This window comes from Manacus candei, unplaced genomic scaffold (assembly GCF_025592945.1).
Source record: "Manacus candei isolate 608988 ecotype Guabito, Panama unplaced genomic scaffold, ASM2559294v1 h1tg000023l, whole genome shotgun sequence".
NCBI classification, from domain to species: domain Eukaryota; kingdom Metazoa; phylum Chordata; class Aves; order Passeriformes; family Pipridae; genus Manacus; species Manacus candei.
The window spans coordinates 16,623,947-16,646,301 of NW_026138071.1; the positions used below are offsets into that span (position 1 = coordinate 16,623,947).

Genomic DNA, 22,355 nt, shown 5'->3' on the forward strand with positions numbered 1-22,355 from the left:
GTGATGTAAGTTTCTAAGATTTTCCAAGTTTTCATGTTTGGTTGTTTTTTTTTTTGCCAGCTGCCCTTTCTGTGTTTTCAATAAGCAGCCTGAGGGGAAGATGGAGGGGGTAATAACATCTTGCCTTTATTCCATACAAATAAACAAATAAAAGCTTTTATACATAGCTGTATCTCCAGCCTTCTCTAAGGACAAATCCATATATTTACATGATCTGATTTTTACTAATCAAGGGTTTAAACTGGTTATTCAAGACCAGTGGAGCAGCACTATTACAGAATAAGAACATCTTGAATTAACCAGGTCCCTCAGTTTTCTCCTGTAGAATCATGGAGGTGCCAGTATTGCCTCATTCTTCAGAAATCAAATTACAATAAAGAAAAACCCAACCAACTAAAAAAACACATTAAAAAACAAATATAAAACCCCACCAAACCACACAGAATAATCCAAATCTTCTCTAAATGGAATGACAAGCTGTATTGGTCAACAAATATTTTAACATATACTCCCCCTACCCCCAAAACCAAAAAGTTCAAAACAAATTATAGTTGTGTTAGTAACTGTTCTGATACTTAAATTTAATTTCATATTTTAAAAGAAAAACCTTCAACTTCATGTATCCAAGCAATAAACAAAGTGAAGATGAATCTGAAACAGTACGTGAGTGAATGCTCCAATTTTAAATAATGCTCCACCATTCCTTAATCCCCCTCTCAAATCCCAAGGGTGAACAGCAATTTTACTCTCACTGTATAACCAAGATTGCTTCGCTTCTCCCTGTAGCTACCTGTAGATTGTGTTTATCACCCCTTATTCTTCACTCCTTTCCTCACTCCACTCTAGTGTAACTTGTTCAACTGAATGGACAAGTGTGAGGACCTGTGGGTTTTGACTGAATGACACAAAGTGGCTCAATCGAGTCAAAGCAGGGCAAGAACACTCTCCCAGGGCCCCTGTTGCTTAGGACTTGCTGAGGTATGAAGTAAACTGGCAGCCTTGGCATATTCTCAGATGACAAACAGCAGACCCTGAGGCTCATCGCTGCCTTTTCCTTCTAATGTTACTACGCACTCATAAAAAAAGGGCAACACAGAACCAAACACAAAATACATGTATGCTGTACAACAGGTAGAATAATAGATACAGAAGTCTAATGGTTTTTAAATTTATCTCTAGCATCCTATTTTAATTAAAAGGAGGACTTGAATGGCTGTTTAAGTGTCACTGAATTGATTAGCTATCATGCTCTATCCTAAAAACAACAAATTTCCTAAAAGACATTTAGCTCATTTAGTTTCTACTGCTGCTAAGAGGTATAAAAATAGAGAGAATATAGCAAAAATTTCAAGCAACATACTGGTTTTATACAGTCAGCAGTTGGAAAGATCATGTTTTGATCAAACTTGGCAAATTTGATTTTTTTCCATTCATGGGCATGCTTTACATTTAATTAGTTGAGGAATTTCAATGTATTTTTTCAATTTATAAAGATACTTAAAATGTTTTAATATTTAAAGTTTTCACCATGAATGCACAAAAAGAACTTATTTCATTTACTGAAACTTGGCATCTGAAAACAGTGACCTTCCAAGCTCAAATGCTTTCAACCTTGGTCTTCTCTCTATGCTAGAATTGGTTACTAATTTTTAAATCCACCTACCTGTAAGCCACCACACTTTCAATAATGAACAGTTGAAGTACTTATCCCCAACATTGAACAGACTGCTCCTTGTACTGCTAACTTTCTAGGCTCTAACAGACTTCTCTATCTGCCAACAGATATTAATTACAGTTAGTTGAGCATAAAGAAGAATGTTTCCTAAATCAATGTATATGACCTCTGTATTCTGCAGACTATTTCTTGACTAAGACTACAAGAGCCACGTCGCCGAGTTAATGAGCTGACGCATCCTCTAAGAAAATGGCTACCTTACTTAAATGTCAGAGTTTCAAAAAACACTCAAGAGCTGAATTAAGTAGGGGCTGGGTTGTGTTATTGTCAAAACTCATTAGTTCTGGTGAATTCTTACTATTCAACTGAGCTGGAATGCGAAATAGGGCCTTAAAGATGTTCTGCTTTCTAGGGCTTAATTGACAGAAAGTAGAATATTGTTTTTCCATAAGGCAGCTCAAACTAACATGAAGGAAATATAATTTCTGCATATTATAGGCTACTGTGGAGTCATATAAAGTTATTCTCTTTTTTTCTACCTTGCCAAGTACCACACATATCAGTAAGAATACACTTCAATCAGAATTGATTACAGATCAGCCATTAGAAATTTATATGGCTGACCTGGCCCTGTTTCCAGAAAATACTTTTCTCCCTATAGCATATGTTTTAAATAGGCTTTACTTTTGCTATGTCAGAAGATCCCAGCTAGTTCAGTAACAGGAGCCCATATCTAGGATACTATGTGTTTCATTTTTGCTGAGGCTATATTAGAAAAATATCCTATGTAAACAATGGAGAAAAGTTCTCCATATTATCATCCTGTCTCTTCAACCATAATTCAGTGCTTTTTTCAGTAATTATGTTCACCTACTTTATTATCCTACCTTTGATCACTGGATCATTATGTCTTGAGCATCTTATTTATTTCAATTATATGCTACAGCGAGGGAACTTTGGTTGCAGTGCTCAGTTTTTCTGTTCAGGCTTGAGGCTAGAACAGCATGCAGGAAGCGCCTGTGTACCTCACCAGCCATAGAGCAAAGAAGTGCCAGTTAATGTTCTTGCAGTACCTCCTGTTACACTGTTCTTCTTTAGCATGAGCACACTTGTGCAGCTGCAGCTGTAAGGTACCCCTGTTCCAGTCACTGCTGTGAGAAAAAGGCTCATGGGGAGAATTACAGCTGTAGCAATGTACGTCTTCGTGTTATTCTGTTGCAGAACCTTTAGTAAAGCACTGGAATCTAACAGGCTAAAAATAAATAAACACTGCAATGTACGTAAAAGTATTAAACAAAATGCCTCCGAAATTTTGGACAAGTGAGAGATGCAGATTTGATTATGAAATCAACTTTTTATGAAGTACATATTCAGTTATTATGGGACTTCAGTCCTCTACCTCTTCAGAGGTAGATTCACAGCACATTTAGAGATCGGGAAAACAGTACAGAGCTGTCACTAAGATCATATTTTCTCTTATACTTTTTATGTCCTGTGAGACAATTTAAGCAAACACATAGCCAGCCCTTGCACTAGAAGAGCTGAAAACCTGGATTGCCAGCAGACAGCAGCAGTCCTTTACCAAGCGCTGGAAGTCCCACTTGGGTTACAGGAGTGCTGTTCTGATAACCCTGCGTTTGTGCTTTTCCACGCAGCTTCTGGCTTCGTGCCAGAAGTCCCTCAAGTCCCACCACTCAAACTTACACAGCATAAGGCAACACTGCCCCTGAATTGAGTATCTCACCTTTTCCTTGCTCACAGCCCCATGGTGGGACAGCTTCTGATGCCGTTTCATACTGCAGCAGATAAAAGAACTCAAACTCACCTGGCAAAAACTGGTTATGGCACATAAGACAGGTAAATCCTTACATTTTAGACTGAGTTTTATATTCTAGGAACCAACAAATCCCCTTCCCAGAACTAGCCTTAGCAAGGAAGTTACTATATACCAGGTTAATACGAAGCAATCAAGATATGACATTTATTTTCAGACCTCTTTGGATTTTTTTATTTATCTAGTCCACCTAAGATTATGGAAATACCTGGAATGTGCTCTGCATCTTGGAAAAATTGGGCAAAGGCACACCACCATCTGCTGGACAAAACTGGATCAGCACTGTGGTGAAAAGCAGCTGGGAAGAAGACAGATTTGCATGAAAGGTTATTTGCAGATTCTACTGCCACTGCCCTGGGGAGCTGCCCAGAGGTGCTGCTCCATTAGAGGAGGAGCTGCAAGGCACAGAGACAGGCATGTCTGCACTGCACGCAAGGCTGGCACTCTGCAGCACAGCATTTCTGCACAGCAAGCAGCAGGCTTCAGCCTGGTCAAGAAAATGGGGTGCTATGAGACCTAACTGCTCCACACACGGAATAGACTCAAGTATATGTATTTTAGTCACTTTATTTGTATCTATATACATTACATTTTGATTCTCCAGGTAGTCAAGGCGGTTATTCTCAAATAGTTTAGTACATCAATTTTATAAAATACAGCTGAACCAAGGCAGAATAGAAATACATACATTATGGTACATTAAGTGCTTTGAATATTGAATAGTCTGGCCACCAGCTACCGAGCAATTCATTTGGTTTTGGTCATTCTCACAGAGGAGAGTCCACAGATAACTTACTCCCCTGAGCTCTGCTGAACTCCTTTATCAGCAAGAGTCCCCCGTGCTTTTTGGGGACAGAATGCACCCCTGGGCCACTACAAGGCATTCTGTTGTCTACATGATGACTCAAAGTCATTGCTTCTGACTGGGACAAGATTTAGACATTTGTCACAAGGCCTCAGATCAAAACAACAGAAGAAAAAGAGCCAGTGTAGCTCTGAAGAAATGCAGTCTTCATGTCTGAAACTGAGATTTACTTACACACATATATACTAAACCTGTGTTGTAAAGAAAAACTCTGACCAAATGGTTCATCCTTAGGTGTTCTACAGGGACACAGACCACCTAACACAGCCTCACAAGGAGCTCTCTCCAAGATCTCTTCTGCATGAAGCACTGCTCTCCTGAGAAAGTCAACTTTGTAGCAATTGAAATGCCAGGACAACTCTTATTCTGAAAAGGGAACATTTGAGGAGACCCATTCAGTTGCTGGGATTTGAACTAGAAATGCTTGCATGTCACATAGCGCCCAAAGATGTCCCAATTCCAGTTGATACTGCAGCTACTGTGTTACTCATGATCAGTAGTTTGCTATTTACTCCAGTCTAGTCACGACTAGTCTATCAGCCACATCCTGGCCCAACATCAGCTGTTAATGCCAGTTCAAGGTCACTCCTGCAAATCTCTCCAACTGCTGTAACTTCAGCCCAAGAAGGTCACAATTCACACATTTCTCCACACACTGGAGAAACAGTGGAAGGTTCTCTCACCTCTTACAGTGCTGAGGGCCTCATGCTGTCATGTACAGGGGAGTATTAGCTACCATCAGATGATCAAGTTGCTTTAGAGCCAGCTGCTTGGGACTCTGGAAGACAAGCAGTGTAGAGGAGCCACACATCATAGGAGTAAGGGCTACTAGTGACAGGACAGGGCTAGCATGTCACAGCTCTACATTAGCCTAGTGCAGATGCCATGATGTGCTCCATCAACCAATCCACATACTGACAAAGGTGGAAGCTAACATAAATAGCTGCTGTTGGGTCACCTTAGCTGAAAGTCAAGATTTTCCCTGTAAACTTTAGGAAGGGAAGGAGGAGGAAATATGTAAACTTCAACTGAGACTGGAACAGATTCAGGCTGCATGGCTTGTTCTTTCACATCGATGAACCAAGACAGAAGGTAGAGGCCATAGAAGTGAGAGTAGCACTGAGCTGATGAACTGGTTGACCTCATTAAACAAGGCCCCACACACAGCTAGGTATCCTGTCAACAAGTACACGTCAACAAAGGAGGCAAGATGTATCCCAGAAGTGATCAGCTGTACCTGATGCACTATGTTGGACTTAAGGAATTCTGGCAAGGAGTTCTGTGTCATCTTTCTACAGCACACATCACTGCACCCCCAGAAACAACTATTACATTTTACTGAGGAAGTGAGAATACTTTAATTTCTGCTGCTTCAAGCATCTTTGCTCATCCTCTAGTACGGTTTTGCAATAGGGTGGGGAAGACTTCTTCCAACACAAATGACTGTTGCCTCTGGCAGCTCAGATGTGAGCTGTTTGGTTTTGGAGCCAACAGCTCAATTCTCACTGTGGCCTTTTTCTTTCTCAGTGTTGCCTAGCTGTCATTCCTGAACAGCCACCAATATCTGCTGCAGAAGAAAATACTGAACACAGGAGGAGTGACTAAAATGCACATTCCAATCTGTAGTACAGTGAAGAAGGCATTATCAGGCAACTGGTTAGAACAAGCAAGTGATCACAAAGAGCTATCCAGTCCCAGATTCCATGTTCATTTAAAGTCCTTCCATTAGAAACTGGAAATCAAAGGACAGTATTCTTGCCTTTCAAACTCATAAAAAAGCCTCTTGTTTACTGGCCTATATTATAATGACACTAAAAAGTAAACTCATCACCTACAAAAGCAGGTAAAAATTAATAAAAATGGAAAGAAGTGCTTATTGTCATAACATAGAGATTCACAGATCTCTGTAACTCTTATCCATCATACAAGACACCTGTTAGTACAGCTTTTTCTTTTTACAGAAAACAACTACATTCATCTTAGTGACGAAAAAAATATTCATGTCATGAATGCAAGAAAAACATTCTCCTGGCAAAGTTTCACAATGAGGTAAATGCATTGCTTGAAAGTCCAGAGGAGCTGAAATGGCTTTGAAGTGATCTGCCAGGAATGATGGTTGCATTAAGGAGAAAGTTGTTGTTCTAAAGCAGTATGCTTCACTTTGTCTAGCAACTTACAGCCTTCTACTAAGGAAAGGGTTACTCTGCTTCATAACTATAATTGATCAAGTCTTGTTAAATTAAAGGGTTTATTTTTTTGGTTACCTGTTTCCAGGGATTTGGGCAACATTCAGATCAAAGTACTGTTTAGGACTGACAGGATATGTTTTCGAGTTTGCAGTATGCTGATGACTGACAACCCATTTTTATGGGATTCAGCTAAAATGAAATTATGACAGATAAAGACAGAGTTGTACTGCAGTAATACAACTTAAAGGATGGAGTCATAGGGCATCATAGATGTGGAGCTGCCTTAAAAAAATACTGCTCACAGAACCCAGGAAAAATTCAGACTACGGTGCATAAGCAGGACAAGGTATTAATGGATCCTAAACAGGTCAACTACAGACCACTGCAACAATAGTAGAACTCATGAATTAACTTCGTTCTTCTCTCACCCATCCACACACAGGGGGTTTATTTCACATTTGCAGTACCATGCATCTGCTACAGAAACGTGAGCTGCACATATTCAACACCATTTTGGCAGTGCAAGACTTACAGAGATCATGTACTTCTACACCATCAGGATCTGGATAGTATCTCATTTCAGTACTCTTGCAAGGAGTATCACCTCCCCTACTGACAAAAGGGATGTCTCATCAGTGCTGTTCTGTGGTATCTTACATCCTTACTGAGGCAGGTTTGCTTATCATCCTCCAAGAGAGGATTAAAGTGCAACAAGCAGATTTCACACTTCCCAACATGACACACACAGTCTGTGTAAACAAGGAATTGCAATCCTCTGGACAGACCGCTGGACGAGAGTGGCCTATAATGTCACTGCCCTCTTGTTGTTTCCCAATATGGGCTTCAACTTAGCAATTCAGGCCCAGTCCTGTCCAATGGTCTGGCACCATCAGGAAATACTTGTCCATAGCTTCACAAAACCTGGTCCGGTACAGTTCTGGAGAGACCACAGTGGGCATCTTACCTAAGGTGTAAGAGTCAAGAGCAGTTAGAAATGGGCTAGAGAGTATACTGCAGTACAGACAGATGTCACATGAGATTATATCACTAGACAGCATAAACATGAAGGCAGCAAGACAGAAGGAAAAGTGTACAGTCTTGCACCTGGGAAAACAATCCAGGAGCATAGCTGGGATCTACCTGTCTGGAGAGAAGCTCTGTCAAAGGGACCTAGGGGTCCTGGTGGACCAGCAACTCAAAATGAGTGAACAGTGCTGCTATTGCTGCAGGGAAAGCCAGCTGGGCTGTATCAACAAGGGCATCAGCAGCAAAGGTAAAGAAGTCATTGTCTCACATAATCAAAGCATTATCTTTCACCTGGAAGGTGCTACTTCCAGGCTACACTTGGAATACTGTGGTCAGTTTTGGTCCCTGATACACAAAACAATATGTGGACAGGTTGGAGGGTCCAGACAAGGGCCACAGAGATACAAGGACTGGGAAGCCCACCACATGAGGAAATGCTGAAAGGGCTGTGTTTGTTCAGCCTTGCAAAAGAAGGCTTAGAGGAGACCTTATCACCATGTTCCAGTACTTATAGGGTGGCTACAAGATGGAGACTTCCTTTTCACAAGGAGTCACACGGAGAAGATGCAGTGTAATGGGTATGAGTTATTCCGGGGCAGATTCCAATTAGATATAGGAGTAAAATTTTTCACAATGAGAACCATTAGCCATTGGAATAATATCCCCAGGGAAGTGATGGATTCCCCAACACTGGACACTTCTAAGATTCAGCTGCATAAGGTGCTTAGTCATCTTGTCTACACTGCGCTTTTTCCAAGAAAGGTTGGACCAGATGATTCTTGAGGTCCCTTCCAACCTGGTATTCTACAATTCCTTCCCCTGTTCTGGACAATTTAATCTACTGTCGCAAATTTTCATGGTGGGGAAGCTGTGGATTTATTAGCACAGTTAAAGAAAGCTTCCAGATAACAAGAAAGTTTCACGATCAAAAGTTTCACTTTCCTTCTGAACTTACCTTGTCCTCCCAAGATGCCAGTTGACTTTACTACCATTTCAAGCTTTTTGTCCCAGGTAAAAGTGCGAATGTAGTCTGTTTCAACAACAAAAAAAAAACAATCCACACACAAACATGTTTTATCTGCTGTAACTCAAGTAACATTGTTCTAAAATGTATCTATTTTCCCCCAAAAAGGGCAAGAAAGAAGTAGCCTTTCATAGTCAGAGCTTCAGTGTTTTCCCTACCAGTTGCCTTACTATCTGTAGCATTGATAATATTTGGGTAGGGTGAATACAGTATTTCCAAAGCCCAGCAAGAGCACAATCAACTCCTCCCATCTCTACAAAAACAGACTGCTCAGGCATGTCTGTCTTATCCATGTTAGAGTATCAAGAGTTCATTTACAAGAGTCACTTAGCTCACCCTTTATCCCAGAAATCCCACTTTGCCATAACAGCTCCCACCGCCTTACTGCAACAGCCAGCAGCAAGGCTTGGACACCTCTCCATTTAAGCCAGTATTTCTCATCATTGCAGCCACCTACAGGTTTGATAACAGAAAGCAAATCCTTCCCTAACTTCATGTTAGGGAAGAGCAGAAACATCACCAGTGACCCTGACTGGAAGAGGAGGCTGCAAGAAGATGACTTCAAAATTGTTTCCAAGCCCCTTTCAGAGAAAGCACGCTTGGTCATTACAAGCACATGAACACCACAGTCTGCAAAGCTGAAGCTGCAATAAGATCAGTTTTTCATTACTGGATATCATTACCTCCTAATATTTGACTACAACTGTGATCATACGATTTTGAATCTACTGTTTCTATATTTACAGAAGGCCACTATCAGTATCTAAGCTGTGCTTTACAAGAACTCATCCAGACCTAGCAATCTTAACACTTATTCTTTTATCTGAATACTCTTTGAAAACACTCCTCGGTGTTTTGGGACTGATATCATCAGTTTGTGCACTAAATACTGTCAATTCATGCCCCAAGATCCAGAGTCCCACATAACAGGGGCTACAAAAAAAGTCTTCAAAGCTTTTTACAGACCTCTTTCCTGTACCACATTAGGATCTAAGATGGGTAGAGCTACTGACCTCAGATTCAAATGCAGACCAAGCTAATGGTTTTCAGTTCCAGTCCAATGCAAATTTAGCTTGAGTACTTTGTAAGTTCTTGGGGTATCATTTAGAGAACATTGTGATAGCCTGATACAGCAGATGTTCTCTCTTCTTGAACATATTTGTTTTCAACAAATTCCTTCAGATAGTTATTGTTAAACAGTGAAGGAACTGTTAGCTTTAAACATCATATAAAATATACTCTTAAATCAGATAAGACTTGACACAGGACAACAAAAAGCCACATGTACAGAAGGAGCACAATCTCATCCTATTTACCTAAATATTCAAGAGTCTACGAAACCCAAAAGTAATAATAACTTGCAGTTCTTTGTAGCTGGGACTTTAATTCTCAACTAGAAATGTTATTAAGTGGCTTTCAAGCTTTATCAGAATAAGAGTAATTCAGATCTCCTGGCTTGAGATCTCATCTGGAAGCATTTCTGAGCTAGGTTTCAAGACCAATTCATTTCCACATCCTTTATACAAGTCTCCAAGTCCTTTATACAACACAAGTTTGCCTGTCTAAAGACAAAGTTCTGCTTTTCCATCACAAGTCAGAGGACGCAGCAAGGTAATTACTGCATTGCCACCCATTTATCCAGGTCAGACTACATGATCACCAGTGATCCCATGACATTTAACTTCCCCCTTCCAATCCTACCAATACTGTTTCTCCTTAGATCCCCTCCACATGAGTTAAAATTTAAAAGACTCCGTAATGACTAAAGTTCAAAGATTAATTAAAAGCATACAACTGGATGTATGCATACAACTTCCCTGCTTCAACTGGAGTCAAAGGTAGGTTAAACACCAACTTGAGTGCTTTTTCACTACCTGTGAGGCCTCCTGTATATCCTCTTAGCAATGCAAATGCTAATAATAAGTCTATACAAGACTTGGAAAGAGGATTTCCTGTCCCTATTTTGAATACCCATAAACGGGTATTCCACCAGGGAGAAGATAAGATTTCCTGACACACATCTCTGTGGTGGTACAGTTCTAAGAGTACTGTAAACACCTAAGCCAGAAGAAAGCTGTTTCACCATCTGAAAGCAAGAAAATACAAAAGACAACCTACCAATGATCCCAACAACCAGTTCATTGTTGGTATCATCACGACCCACCAGCAGGGAATAGTCGATGATGAGATGGCTGGAGAGGAACTGGGAATCGCTGTGTATGGAAGCTCTCAGCACAGCTTTGCAATGGGAACGGATGTACAAAGGATTGTCCCGAACCATCTTCAGAAGGTTTTCATCCAGCAGGACTACATCACAAGTTTCCTTGCCCGTTTCAGTTTTAACATTTCTATTCCGGAGGGAGCCCTTCAGGTCGAACACCTGCAAACGGAGAACAGCACTACTTTGTTCCATTTTTCTGTAGAGTTAAAGACTTCAACACACCTAACTGTTTGAGAAGGCAACACAGCAGAGTAACTGTTTCCTCCTCTGCAGGAGGAAGACAGTTAACAAACAGTATTTTTGTACTACAAGAATTAGTTTCCTGAGTGGAGAGTAGCATGTAAGCCTAGGTGAAAGCTCTGCCACCTCAATTAACAAGTTTTAGGCAAGTAATTTCATTAATATTTAGTCTAATTTAAGGGAAAAAAAGTGTCCCTATTTTTTATATTGGTTAGGTAAACTCAGTTTTCCACCCAGCTTCTACAGAGTCCATGCTGGCAAAAATAAAGCCAATTAAGAGGGAGGTGGGTCGTGCACGAATCATTGTTTAACATCTGGCAAAGTTAACCCTGGTAAAGCAAGAGACAGACTATCGTTAAGTTGGAAAGGATCTCTGGAGGTCTCCAGTCCAAAGTCCTGCTTGAAGCAGGCCCTGTTACAGAAGGTTGTTCAAGCTCTGTTCAGTCAAGATTTAACTAACTTTAGGAATAGAGTCTGTCTGAGTTTCTATTTTCTAGTGCCTGAGCCCTCCTCATGATTTAAACAACAAACAAACAAAAAGAAAACCCACAACAATATCCTTTACATCTATCTAGAATTCCCTCATTTCACTTCCTCCCACAAACTCCCCCTGTTTGATATCAGGCACTGGGAGGTACGGTAGAAAGAACTGATACTATCTACTTAAGTAGTGACGCTTTTTCGAATTTCTTTTTCAGCACCAAATCTCTATTTGAAAAGAATTTCCCTCTAATCATTTTAAGGTCTTCATTCTACAGCCTGACAAAGATTGTTTTTCCTTGACTAAGAGCAAGAATGAAAACTCAGAATCTTGTCCCACACCTGAAGTGGTTGCAAGAAAGAACAGTGGGTTGAAAACATTAATAGTTCCCCCCACTACAGTAACCTCTGTGAGTGAGGCTCTAATTCTAAATCAGTCTGTAATCCCAGTCAGTTTTTCTGAAAGCTTTGTAAAAAGGTTTCATAATTTCCTAATTAGGTTGGTAATGCTTTCTCTCAAATACGAGAGACACAGGGAGACAAACAAGACTTCTAAAAACTGAACCCTGCACTACAGCTACCTGAACTAGCCAATACAGGCACCAAGTTAATGAGGATCACCTAAGAAGGAAATGGGCATGAACTGTCACCTTTGAGCAGTGCTAGGTACAGACAGCACGTGCTCCCAGTCACAACTGCACTGCAAGGGAACAGAGACGCTTCATTCTTACCTGAGCCATTTTCCTGCCATAGAAAAGGTTTTCCATAACAAGCAGATCCAGTTTCTTTTCAGTGTTGTTTTGAGAGTTCTTGTAACCAATTCGATATACCCCAAGGATTTTGGCGAGCGCTGTGGGCTTCTGGTGAAGAGAAGCCATAGGTTAAAACCCCTATGTAGAGGCAATCAGCAATCAAATACTAGAAGCACCACTGTTCTGTCTGACTGTGTATTTCAGCTTAGAAGCCCTAGCAAAATTTCCACTGAATATTTCAAAAACAAATTATTTGTGTATCTCATACCCTCTGACATTTTCTTTTATTTAAATGAAAAGGGTTAATAGAAATTGTTACTAGTCTGTAAAATACATAACATTGCCAAAAAAAAGGGAATTTTTTTAATACCTTCTGCTGAACTGCATTAGTGATGTAAGTGAAGTAGTGTGGAGCAAAATCAAGGAATGACTGGACTTCCAGACGAGGCATTTGCTTCAAGATGAATCTATCATCTGTTTTAACATCAGACAGAGGAAATTGGGTTACATACAATAAGTGATGTATTATTTGCAATTTCTTTAGGACGGTCACACAGCTGAAAAGGTTTGAAAAAATAAAGTACTACATTCTCTTAAATCCTTACCTAAAGAAGCTCATTTTTAGATTCTTTTTGCTTCATATATTCTGAATTTCAGCATTTTAGCCTCTCTGGATTTCAGCCTTCTAGTAAATCAGGGAGAAGATACAGCCTACATTCGATCTACCTCATCTATATGGGCTTCCTATACAGACAACAGAAACAGCCTACAGACCTTTTCATTCAATACTTGTTTCAAGTAGGGGCCTAGAAACAGTCACAGTTTAAAAAAAAAATTAAATTAACCATAGCATATGATATTAGAAGAAACACTGTGTTTTTAGTAACCAGTTTTTCTTGAATTATACCCAAGTTTTTGTTTTCTAAAGCCTGCCTAAGAGAGTATAACCCTTCTGCTCCACGGGCTTCCTAATTGCTACTGCTGAAAAACAGAATTACATTTTGTTCTTCTGCACACACAAAAAGACAAACAATTTGATACTGAAGATGCCAGAACAATCCATTTAACTTTCCCTTTTTAAGCGGCCACTTCAGCCAGCAACCCTCTGGATAGAGGTAATCAGGCTTTAAATGACACATAACCACCATCATTCCCAAATAATGCTGTCCAGTTACAAAGGGGGAAGAAGCTGCATTTACCTTCAGTCACATAGAATGCAGCTCCAGACTTGCCACCTCGTGCCTGCCAGGGCATAGAGTGGGAGAGGGACCGGATGAAGTCCTCTTCACTGCTTCCCAGTATCACCTCACGCATCTTGTGAAACTCGCCAGCATAATAAATGCGGCAGTAGAACTTGGCATTCGCATCTGAAAACTCTGCAAAAAACAGTTTTCTTCAACAGCAATATGCAATACTCACTGACTAACTGAGATGACACTTTGAAATTTAACTGATGTCTAGAAGAATATTACTGTGCTAAACATCCCTCTCACGCTTATTGTAATTTGGAAGTTTCAACGAATAGGATTTAAATGGAAAACTCACAGGACAGTCAACTCCCTTTAGGTAAGCCTACAGTGTATGCCATGGGATAGCAATCAGACAAAAGATCAGTTGAAAAAGAAAAGTTCATAGGGTACTTTTGCAATAGAAATTAATTACAATAAGTAAAAATTGCACTGCTTTTTTTCTTGATTTGTTTTTCCTCTGTGCCAAATACAAAGAAAAAATAATTATTAACTTCAAGATTTCCATTACATTTGCATGAAGAAAGGAGTTTGTTATTATTTACAACTACTCACGGAGCTCCACATGGGGATTCACCAGCTGTTTCTTCTGTCCATCTCCTCCATCTCCGTCATCTGAAGGCATAAAGGGACCATTCTGTCAGGGTTGTTCATCATTATTACTGAGAAAGCCACATCAGATTCTACTTGTAAACTGACATTACAAGAAAAATCTTTTCTTTTTTTTTTTCAAGAATACAGAGGGAATTAGAAATACAACTACAATTGTATGATATAACACATATGCTAGAAGGGCACTGCTGTTCATAGACACATAAGTCCAAACTTTCTCTTTCTCTTCACTCATTTTCCATGAACTGAAAGGATGAAAATTAAACAGCAAGTGAGAAAGAGCAACTGGGCTGCTTAATTGCAGGCAACTCAATCTAAAGATGTTCAAACCCAGACTCAATGTACCTATCGTTTGGATTTGAAAGATCCTATTTCCCTTATCACAAAGCAGAGCAATGTCTTTAGGAGAAACCCACATTTGACGTTCAAACAACTCATTTTCAGTGCATGTTGAGTAACCTTGGACTGTTGAAAAAGCATGAGGAGCAGTGTATTCTAGGCCTTACATATATGAATGAGGTTTGGGAGAAGTAGCAGTCCAAGAGAGAAGATGGACTCAGCAGTTTTGTACCTTGAGCCTCTGCTCCTTGGTTTTCTGCTCCCTCTTTGCCCATCTGTCCAACCTGGTAGTAAGCACTGTCAGCACCACGTAAGGTCTCTTTCTTCTGGGAAGACAGGTCTGGGCTCTTCCCTCCCGTGCCACGGAAGAAAGACAGAACACCAGATGTTTTCTTTGCTACAGTGAAAAGAAATAAAGATGGTGTTGGCATTTCCATGGGCAGTTTAATAAAAGCATAATTCATATGAGTATTCCCCATTCATTGTTCTAATTGGAGGAATGATGTCATTCAACTGTAACTCATTTAGTATTCTACAGTCAACCAAGGTCCATGAGGTTAGCTGATATAGGGTTCTGAGTAGCACCCTAGAATGCAGTCATTTGAAAACAGACCAAGCATGAGCATCTTTAACATACTAAGAACTTCGTATCTTTATTCCAAAATACTTTAATTGCCATCTTTTTAAAGAAGGCAATGCCAAAAGAGGGCATCGTACCAAACAGACAACTCTAAGTCCAAATATTAAATCAAGAAAATGAGTCTGATCTCATAAGAATCAGAGAAAGCCATAGACTTCAAAAAACAAACACACCCACATCCACACACACACCCCTTTCATGTTTTACATGAAGTCAACTCTAAGACTAGTTATGATTTCAATTCAGAATGCTTTTTCCTTTTTCTAATTTAACTTTCACATCTAGAATCCAGGTTAAGTGGACTCAAGTCTGAGCTGAGCTAAGCATCACGGATATGATTTTGGCAAAATGGTCTCACGCTGTTCTGGTTCTGCACTGCGATTTGAAGGACCCATGTTGGCCTCGGGCAGGCGGACAGGGCTACTGCTCTTTGGTTTGCTGTCTGACATGCTGAAAGGAGAAACCAAAATTAGTCATGAACCCAAAAAATACTGCCACCTGAGATGTTACTCCTTTATGCCTGGACATTTACTTCTCCCCCATGCCTAACACTAAGTACTGCTAAGGGAAGAAGACACAGTTTAAAGTTGTAGTGGTGTAGGACTCTCCAAAGTTGTCCTCCTCCACTTTCCTAAAAAAAAACAAACACTCAGGGTCCATAGCAACAATTCCACCCATCACCATAGGAAAGGTAAGCAGGTCCAGTAATGCTACCATGCACACAGTCCAGGGATTAGGTGATGAAGCCAGTACAGCCCCTAACATGAAATGGAAACTCACGTACTACAAGTATGTGTTAGTTACATGGAATGTGTCAGATTCCATCAGAAAGCAGAGATCCTAACAGGGGCATATTTTGAAGGTTCCTCCCCGTCTAGTTTTGGCTTATTCACTACAATCACTGTCTCTTCACTCTGTGTACTATATTTACTGCATGTAACCTGTTCAGCTGTAGTACTTCTTCAGAACTGTTCTTCAGAGATGCTTTGGACAACTCATCCAGGGCATTTCTGTACTCCTTGCAACTGAAGGGGAAAGGAAAATAAATTAAAAAAAGAAAGAAAGGGAAAAAAACCAACAAAAATGAAGAGTTAAGTGTTCTCTGCAAGACTCTAACACCAACCCAAAAATTCAGTTCAGACACAACCACAGGAAACAATACATCACAGTAGAAAAATCCCTGCTTCATTTTTTCTTATAATTAGAACTTAATTTCCTTAGAACATAAGCTGCTCTAAATAACACTGCAGGAAAAATCTCCCCTTGTTTCTCCTCTACCCACAATTTAAGAATGTGCTTCTTCAAAAATCTACTCCCTTGTGACACACAATCTCCAAGGTTTACTGAAGCAGCTGATTTGGAGAGCTGAGTAGTAGCAAGAGCTGCTAGGACCAAAGGTAGCAAGGGACAGACTGCAGTATCAATACCAACTCTTGTTCCCTAACTCAGTTGCACTTCCTCCAGGTTGGAGAGGCCAAGCAAACTTTAGTTGCACTTCTTTCTCTAATAATATCTCATTACAAGGAACACAACACAGCTAATTAATTTTTGTGTACTAGAGTTCAACTAAAACAGTCCGAAATCACGTTGCAAGTTGGAGAGTCTACTTTCCATATCTTAGTAGTAAAAGGAGAGAACTTCAGCTCTGGCAGAAACTCTCAACATGGCTTAATGAAGAGACTGTCATGTTCCCTACCATTACGATTTAAATACTCCCTGAACACAAAAGCTGCAAAAGTACAAAGTGTGTCAGATGAACAGCAAAACCACACCAGTACCTGAGAGCAAAAGCTATGATGGAGCTTGGTTCTTTCTCACAGACAGCAATAGGTACACGTTCATGCTCATACATTAGGTAGTGCTTATCCGGGTCACTAAATGAAAATGACAGATCGTTAGTAGATCATAAAAGTTTGTGGAAAGAAAAGAAGCTTTGGTCAAAACCCAAATCTCATCACTGCACTCCCAGGCAAAAGCTGCAAGTCTCATCATGGAAACAAAGCTTCCCAGATCAGCTTCCCTCAAGAGACACATTCATAACTATGTGGTTAATTCTAAATGGTAGAGTGTTAGAGCAGTCAGCATTTCAAGCAAGCTGCTTATATCAGAAGACCAGCTCCAAGTTAGAATAAGAGTCTATGTCTGTTTAGCAGCCATTGTTTCTAATGGCATTGAAACCTGCCTGAATTTGGTTTGACTGTCCTGCAGCATAGCCTGCAGAGTGAAAGAAGGGGACAAACCTGGACTCTTTTCTGAACAAGCGGTTTAGCACAGAAAATTGCCCAAGACCTCCTGGGTTCCTGTAAGATTTTCTTTACTTATCTGTAGGGTCCAGTCCTTTAGCTTTTTCCTCATTAGCCCAAGGCCTCTGCTTCTACTCTGGGGGTAAGATTCAGAAGTTAAACCCAGGCTGCCAAACGTTAGGCTCATGTCAAACGAGAAACACTACAAAGCACGCAGACCAAGTAGCTGAAAGACTTTCCAGCCTGCCCATCTTCACATGAGAGGGGGACTTGAGGGCACATGCAGTAGCCATTGAACCTGACCTACACCCAGAAAATGCCAATTTGAGTCCAACCCTTGGAAGAGGTCTGGAAGCAAAAACAAGAGGCAGGCATGTAGCTTTAGTAAGTCTTTGCTAAGGAAGGACATTTCCACTCCCTCCCCGCAGCAACGAAGTTAGAAGGCACCTTTCTCCCCTTTTCCCCCACCCATTTGTCTCCCACTGGAGTTCTGAGGAGACATCCCTGCTAGGTCAAGAAGAAACTGATAATGTATTTACATGAGGGCACATCATTAATAAGAAAGGTGAGTAACCCATAAAGACTTAGAAGGGACACAGAAAACATCCTAGCTTGACAAAGTTCTATGGTTTATTCAGAGGTAAACTCAAGTAATTACTTAAATTATATACTGAGCAAAGAAAGCATGCACAGCTCTGTCCGCAATTTGACCAGGTTGCTAATTTTGTACATTATATATATTATGCAGTACTTACAAGGGAAATGGAATGGGGTTATAGTTGTTTCCAGGCAAAAAGTTAGCCAAAATAGCTTTCATAGTAGACTTCTCCTTCACTTGGCTGTCTGTAGATCCCAATGAGTGTCCATCAAACACATCTGGAACAGACATAAGTTAAATCTGTATCACAATATCGAACTTGAGAAGGATGGCAACAGACCAGAGAGTTACCAGATTTGCGGTTTCCTTCTTCTACACTTGCCACAGAGAAGCAAGAGAAAGAATACAAGACCACAACTGAACTATACCTTCTGAGCTGCTTGTTGTATCCTGTTCAGACAGTGTGTTGGCACCAGCCATATGCTCCGACACGACCTCTGGGGAAGTGGGCAGCTGCAGATGGGAGGAGCCTGTGGAGCTCTGACTTGACAAAGTAGTCAGGAAACGATCCTCTGAGAGTTAAAGACATGAGAAAGCATTTTACATACCTGTCAGAAGCGATATTGCTTGCTCCCAGCCCAAGCTATCACCAGTATCTACTTTCAAAAAGTTTTTACTTAGAAAGCAGGTATGGCCACACAGAGCAAAGGACTGGGCAAGCTAATCCATGTAGTACATAACCTCCAAAAAATGCATACTCTTATAACTACTATCTTCACTTCCCACAAACTCTCAGTATGCCTCACAGGTAAGAGGTCTCAACATCCATAACACAGAAGAGGTGAGAGGTATTTCCCAAATTCCCTGTAGTTATTCAATTATTTAGAAAGCCTCTGAAAATTTTTCAACTCAAGTTCAAAAGAAAACCCTTGCTGGCCAATTTAGTATCATTAGTAATTCAACTTCATATTACCAGCAGATAGCTGTTTTCTATCTTACTATTAGAAAGAGCAAATCTGACACAATGGAGATTCGCTGTTCCTCTCAATTATCAAATTTGACGAAAGCTCCCTTGTTATGTCAGGGAAAGGGTTACAGCAAGCTTCTTTTGGTAGCTTATGAAAAATAAGTAACAGACCTTTCTCTCCATTTTGCAGTGCTGGAGAAGCATTGCGTGGGGAAGCATCCATGCTACTGATCTAGGCAGAATAACAAAATACCAATGTTGATGCCAAGCTCTTTACAGCTGTATACGCTCCTCTGTGGAACACTTGCAAAAACAGATGAACCACAAGAGAGCACTCCCACCCACCTCTCAGCCTCTGAATTGTCACTGTATCTGTTAGCACAGGAGAAAAACAAAGCAACAGCAACCCAGGTTCATAAGATACTTATGATGGCTATCATCCGTGTATGCTGCTTTAAACATTACACTGTCCCTCTATATGAACCTACTTCCTGCTAGATCAAGGGTTAGTTTATTTTAGCAGCTTAACACAAATGTGTTAAGTGGAAAGGACGTGTATCCCTGCAGCAGAGCAAATCCAGGGTCTCATGGGGTTTTTTAGTGCACCTTGCTAATGATAGAACTATTGGGAGTTCAGCCTCCCTGCACGATGCTTATATCGGGCTGCCTTGCAGCCCAGACTTTTTCCTCAGAGTACCAGCTCCCCACAGGGTGAATGTCCAGCATGCTGGCAACTGTACACTTGGACAGAGCTCTTGAGGCAGCAGTCCAAAATCATTTGGACCTCAGTCAATTCCCACATGACACATCACAAAGCAGGGGTGATCCTGCTTTGATTATCAGTCCTTCCTATATAATTTCCTCTGCCTCTCTCAATATTTTTTGCCTTTTCTTTTTCACAAGGGATACACCTGATGGGCAGTAACATAAGGTCTATTCAGATGACCCAATTCCTATCTAGGCATACACATGACAGTGACTGCAGCTCTCTGCTGGTAGTGTTCATATCAACACTACACAAACATCACAGAAAATCATCAACTCCTATTCATACTTAAGTCTTCTTCTATACAATATGGCTCTTAGTTCACATCTTCAGGAAAAGATACATATACTAACATGCAATTGAAGCTTTTACAGCTGAAAACTACAGGATGCAGTAAAACCAGTTTACTAATTATTAAAGTGAACCAAAGCCAGTCTTAAGACTATTGTGTTGCCACAGGAAAAAAAACGTTTAAGAGGCTTCTAGCCTGCTACTCATACCTTGCTTTCTTCACCTTGCCTCAGTCTTCCAGGGCTGGGAGGTACCGATGGACGTTTTCTCCCTTTCTCTTGCTGGAAGAGATCCTGCAATCTTAAATTAAAAAAAAAAAATTAAAAACAAACAAACAACAACAAAACCCACCAAACACAACAACCCACATAAAACATTGTACCAAAGAAAAATTAATCAAAAGATGGTTTACTGGTACTATTTCTAATTGACACAAGTTATGAAGTTTCTCCATACTAGAATACAGTCAGCATGATTTCACAAGTCTTTACTGTAAACTCAGACTGCTGTTAACATGTGCCAAAGCAATGTTTCAAATGGCCAAAGACAGCACATTTTCTTCACCTCTGAGATAATTTCACCCAATCAACTGGTCTCCCATGCTCCCCTCTTCATATCTTTTCCACATTTATTTAAATGACACTTTTTCCTCCAGATGCAAGTTGTGCTCTATTATTATATGGCCTCAAATGATTTCTGTTTCAATCAACCAGCTCTGTGGTCTTAATCAGTAGAGGACATTCAGCACAAGCTATAAAGAGCAACTGTGCTATAGGGAAAGACAGTACAGCAAAACCTCTTCACTCCTATAACCAACACAGTATCAGTGTTGCTCACAATTCCAACATGTGTCCTCTTACCTACTATTCCAGGCTTGTAGCATCTCACAAAGTCCTTGCTTTTTAGCTATCAGAGACTCAAAAACAGATTGCAGCTGTTGAGGTGTGTCTAATGATGATGAAAGCAGCCTTGCTTGCATTTTTTCAGTCCAGTTTCGAAACTCCCCTTCTTCCATCTGTCAGAAGAAAAACTGTCAGCATTCTGTCACCTGAGATGACACAAAACCTGAGTGGCTCCCACCCACATTTTTCAGCCTATAGTCTGCTGATGTGAAAACAGTCTATTACCTCCTTTTGGGCAAAGAGGTCTTCCATTTTCTCTTCCCTCGTTTTGCTGAAAGTATCCGTTTTCAGAGAAGCAAGGCGATCATCAACAGCAAGATACACTTGTGACACTCTGTCAACAGGGATGCAAAGAGTTAAGCTGTGACTACTTGCAGCATCTTCAACATTCTCTAATAATAAAGTCTGAACATGTTTAAGGTTAGCATATGAGAATACAAAAAACAACACATGACAGCCTTCCTGCACAGTAGGCTGTCCCACTGAATTTAGAAAGGAAGTTGGAAAAACTTCATTAGCAACAGCAGAAACCTAAAATTTACACACAACTGATATTTGTCTTCACAATTTATTCTTAACAGTGGAAGTTGTCAGAGATGTAATGCCTGTCACAAATGCATTACTAACAAAGGGGAACTGTTGTGTCACCTGTGACTAGGAAGAATCTGGGTCTGCAAGCTACACCTCCACCAGCAGACTCAGAAAAAATAAGTACCTCTATTTGAGCTCTAAACAAAGCTCCACAGGTTTTGAAGTCAGGTGGTCACAGAGACATCAGCTATCCAGGAATGCTGTGACCAGGCAGAACAGTAGTCAGGCTGGATTTAACACAGTTTTTATCAGGTCTGTCTTCCATCTTTTTGTTCCTATATATAGAAGATGTCTAGGCTTATGGTAGTTCACCTTACACTACAAGAAGGTACCAGTCTGCCTGCTATCATCATATTCGATAGCTAACAAAGGCAGTTACTTTTATACACCAGAGAGTTTAGTTGCTCCATGACCAATATAATGAAGACAGTTCTATTTGGACAACAGATATGAGCAATGTATTTGCAGGTTTTGGGGATGAAGACATAATTTAAACTCAGTCAGATGCTCTATATAGCAATGTTAGGGTAAGGGTACAAAGTATTATCTGCAGTTTTCAGATTAGTCTTCTAGGACCACCTCCTTCTCTGTTTCATTTTTAGCATTAGAAGGAGGAATTAAAAATACTTTAGCTGTGCTTGAGAAAGCATTTCATAAGAAAAGGTGACATTTCAGACACTGGCTGACGGTCAACCTTTCAGTGGCTACCTGGCAGCATCATTGAGAAACATGCTATATCACTCAGCTATCAGTGCAACATTCAGGAATGGAGAACAAAAGAATCTTAGTTTCTACTGGCTATGTTTAAGCTGAATTGCCACTAGACAAATATGTGAGTGATTAGTACAGACAG

General features: G+C 40.4%; 1 protein-coding gene across 3 annotated transcripts in view; it reads right to left on the reverse strand.

Annotated features, from left to right (window-relative positions):
• Nucleotides 1–41: 41 nt before the first annotated feature.
• PIKFYVE (phosphoinositide kinase, FYVE-type zinc finger containing) overlaps nt 42–22,355 on the reverse strand; it is a 69,951-nt gene continuing 47,637 nt past the window's right edge. For 2 of the 3 annotated variants that reach the window (XM_051787681.1, XM_051787680.1), the window contains 17 exons: nt 21,137–21,245; nt 20,870–21,024; nt 20,219–20,309; nt 19,124–19,184; nt 18,414–18,557; nt 18,143–18,263; nt 16,923–17,018; nt 16,086–16,169; nt 15,503–15,594; nt 14,737–14,901; nt 14,109–14,168; nt 13,506–13,682; nt 12,677–12,780; nt 12,286–12,414; nt 10,732–10,993; nt 8,545–8,619; nt 42–7,527 (listed from right to left, as the gene is read on the reverse strand). In XM_051787681.1, the coding sequence (XP_051643641.1) occupies nt 7,412–7,527; nt 8,545–8,619; nt 10,732–10,993; nt 12,286–12,414; nt 12,677–12,780; nt 13,506–13,682; nt 14,109–14,168; nt 14,737–14,901; nt 15,503–15,594; nt 16,086–16,169; nt 16,923–17,018; nt 18,143–18,263; nt 18,414–18,557; nt 19,124–19,184; nt 20,219–20,309; nt 20,870–21,024; nt 21,137–21,245 (2,041 nt within the window). In that variant the 3' untranslated portion in view covers nt 42–7,411. Of the gene's footprint in view, nt 7,528–8,544; nt 8,620–10,731; nt 10,994–12,285; nt 12,415–12,676; nt 12,781–13,505; nt 13,683–14,108; nt 14,169–14,736; nt 14,902–15,502; nt 15,595–16,085; nt 16,170–16,922; nt 17,019–17,690; nt 17,736–18,142; nt 18,264–18,413; nt 18,558–19,123; nt 19,185–20,218; nt 20,310–20,869; nt 21,025–21,136; nt 21,246–22,355 lie in introns of all 3 variants that reach the window. The other variant, XM_051787679.1, reaches the window with a different exon arrangement.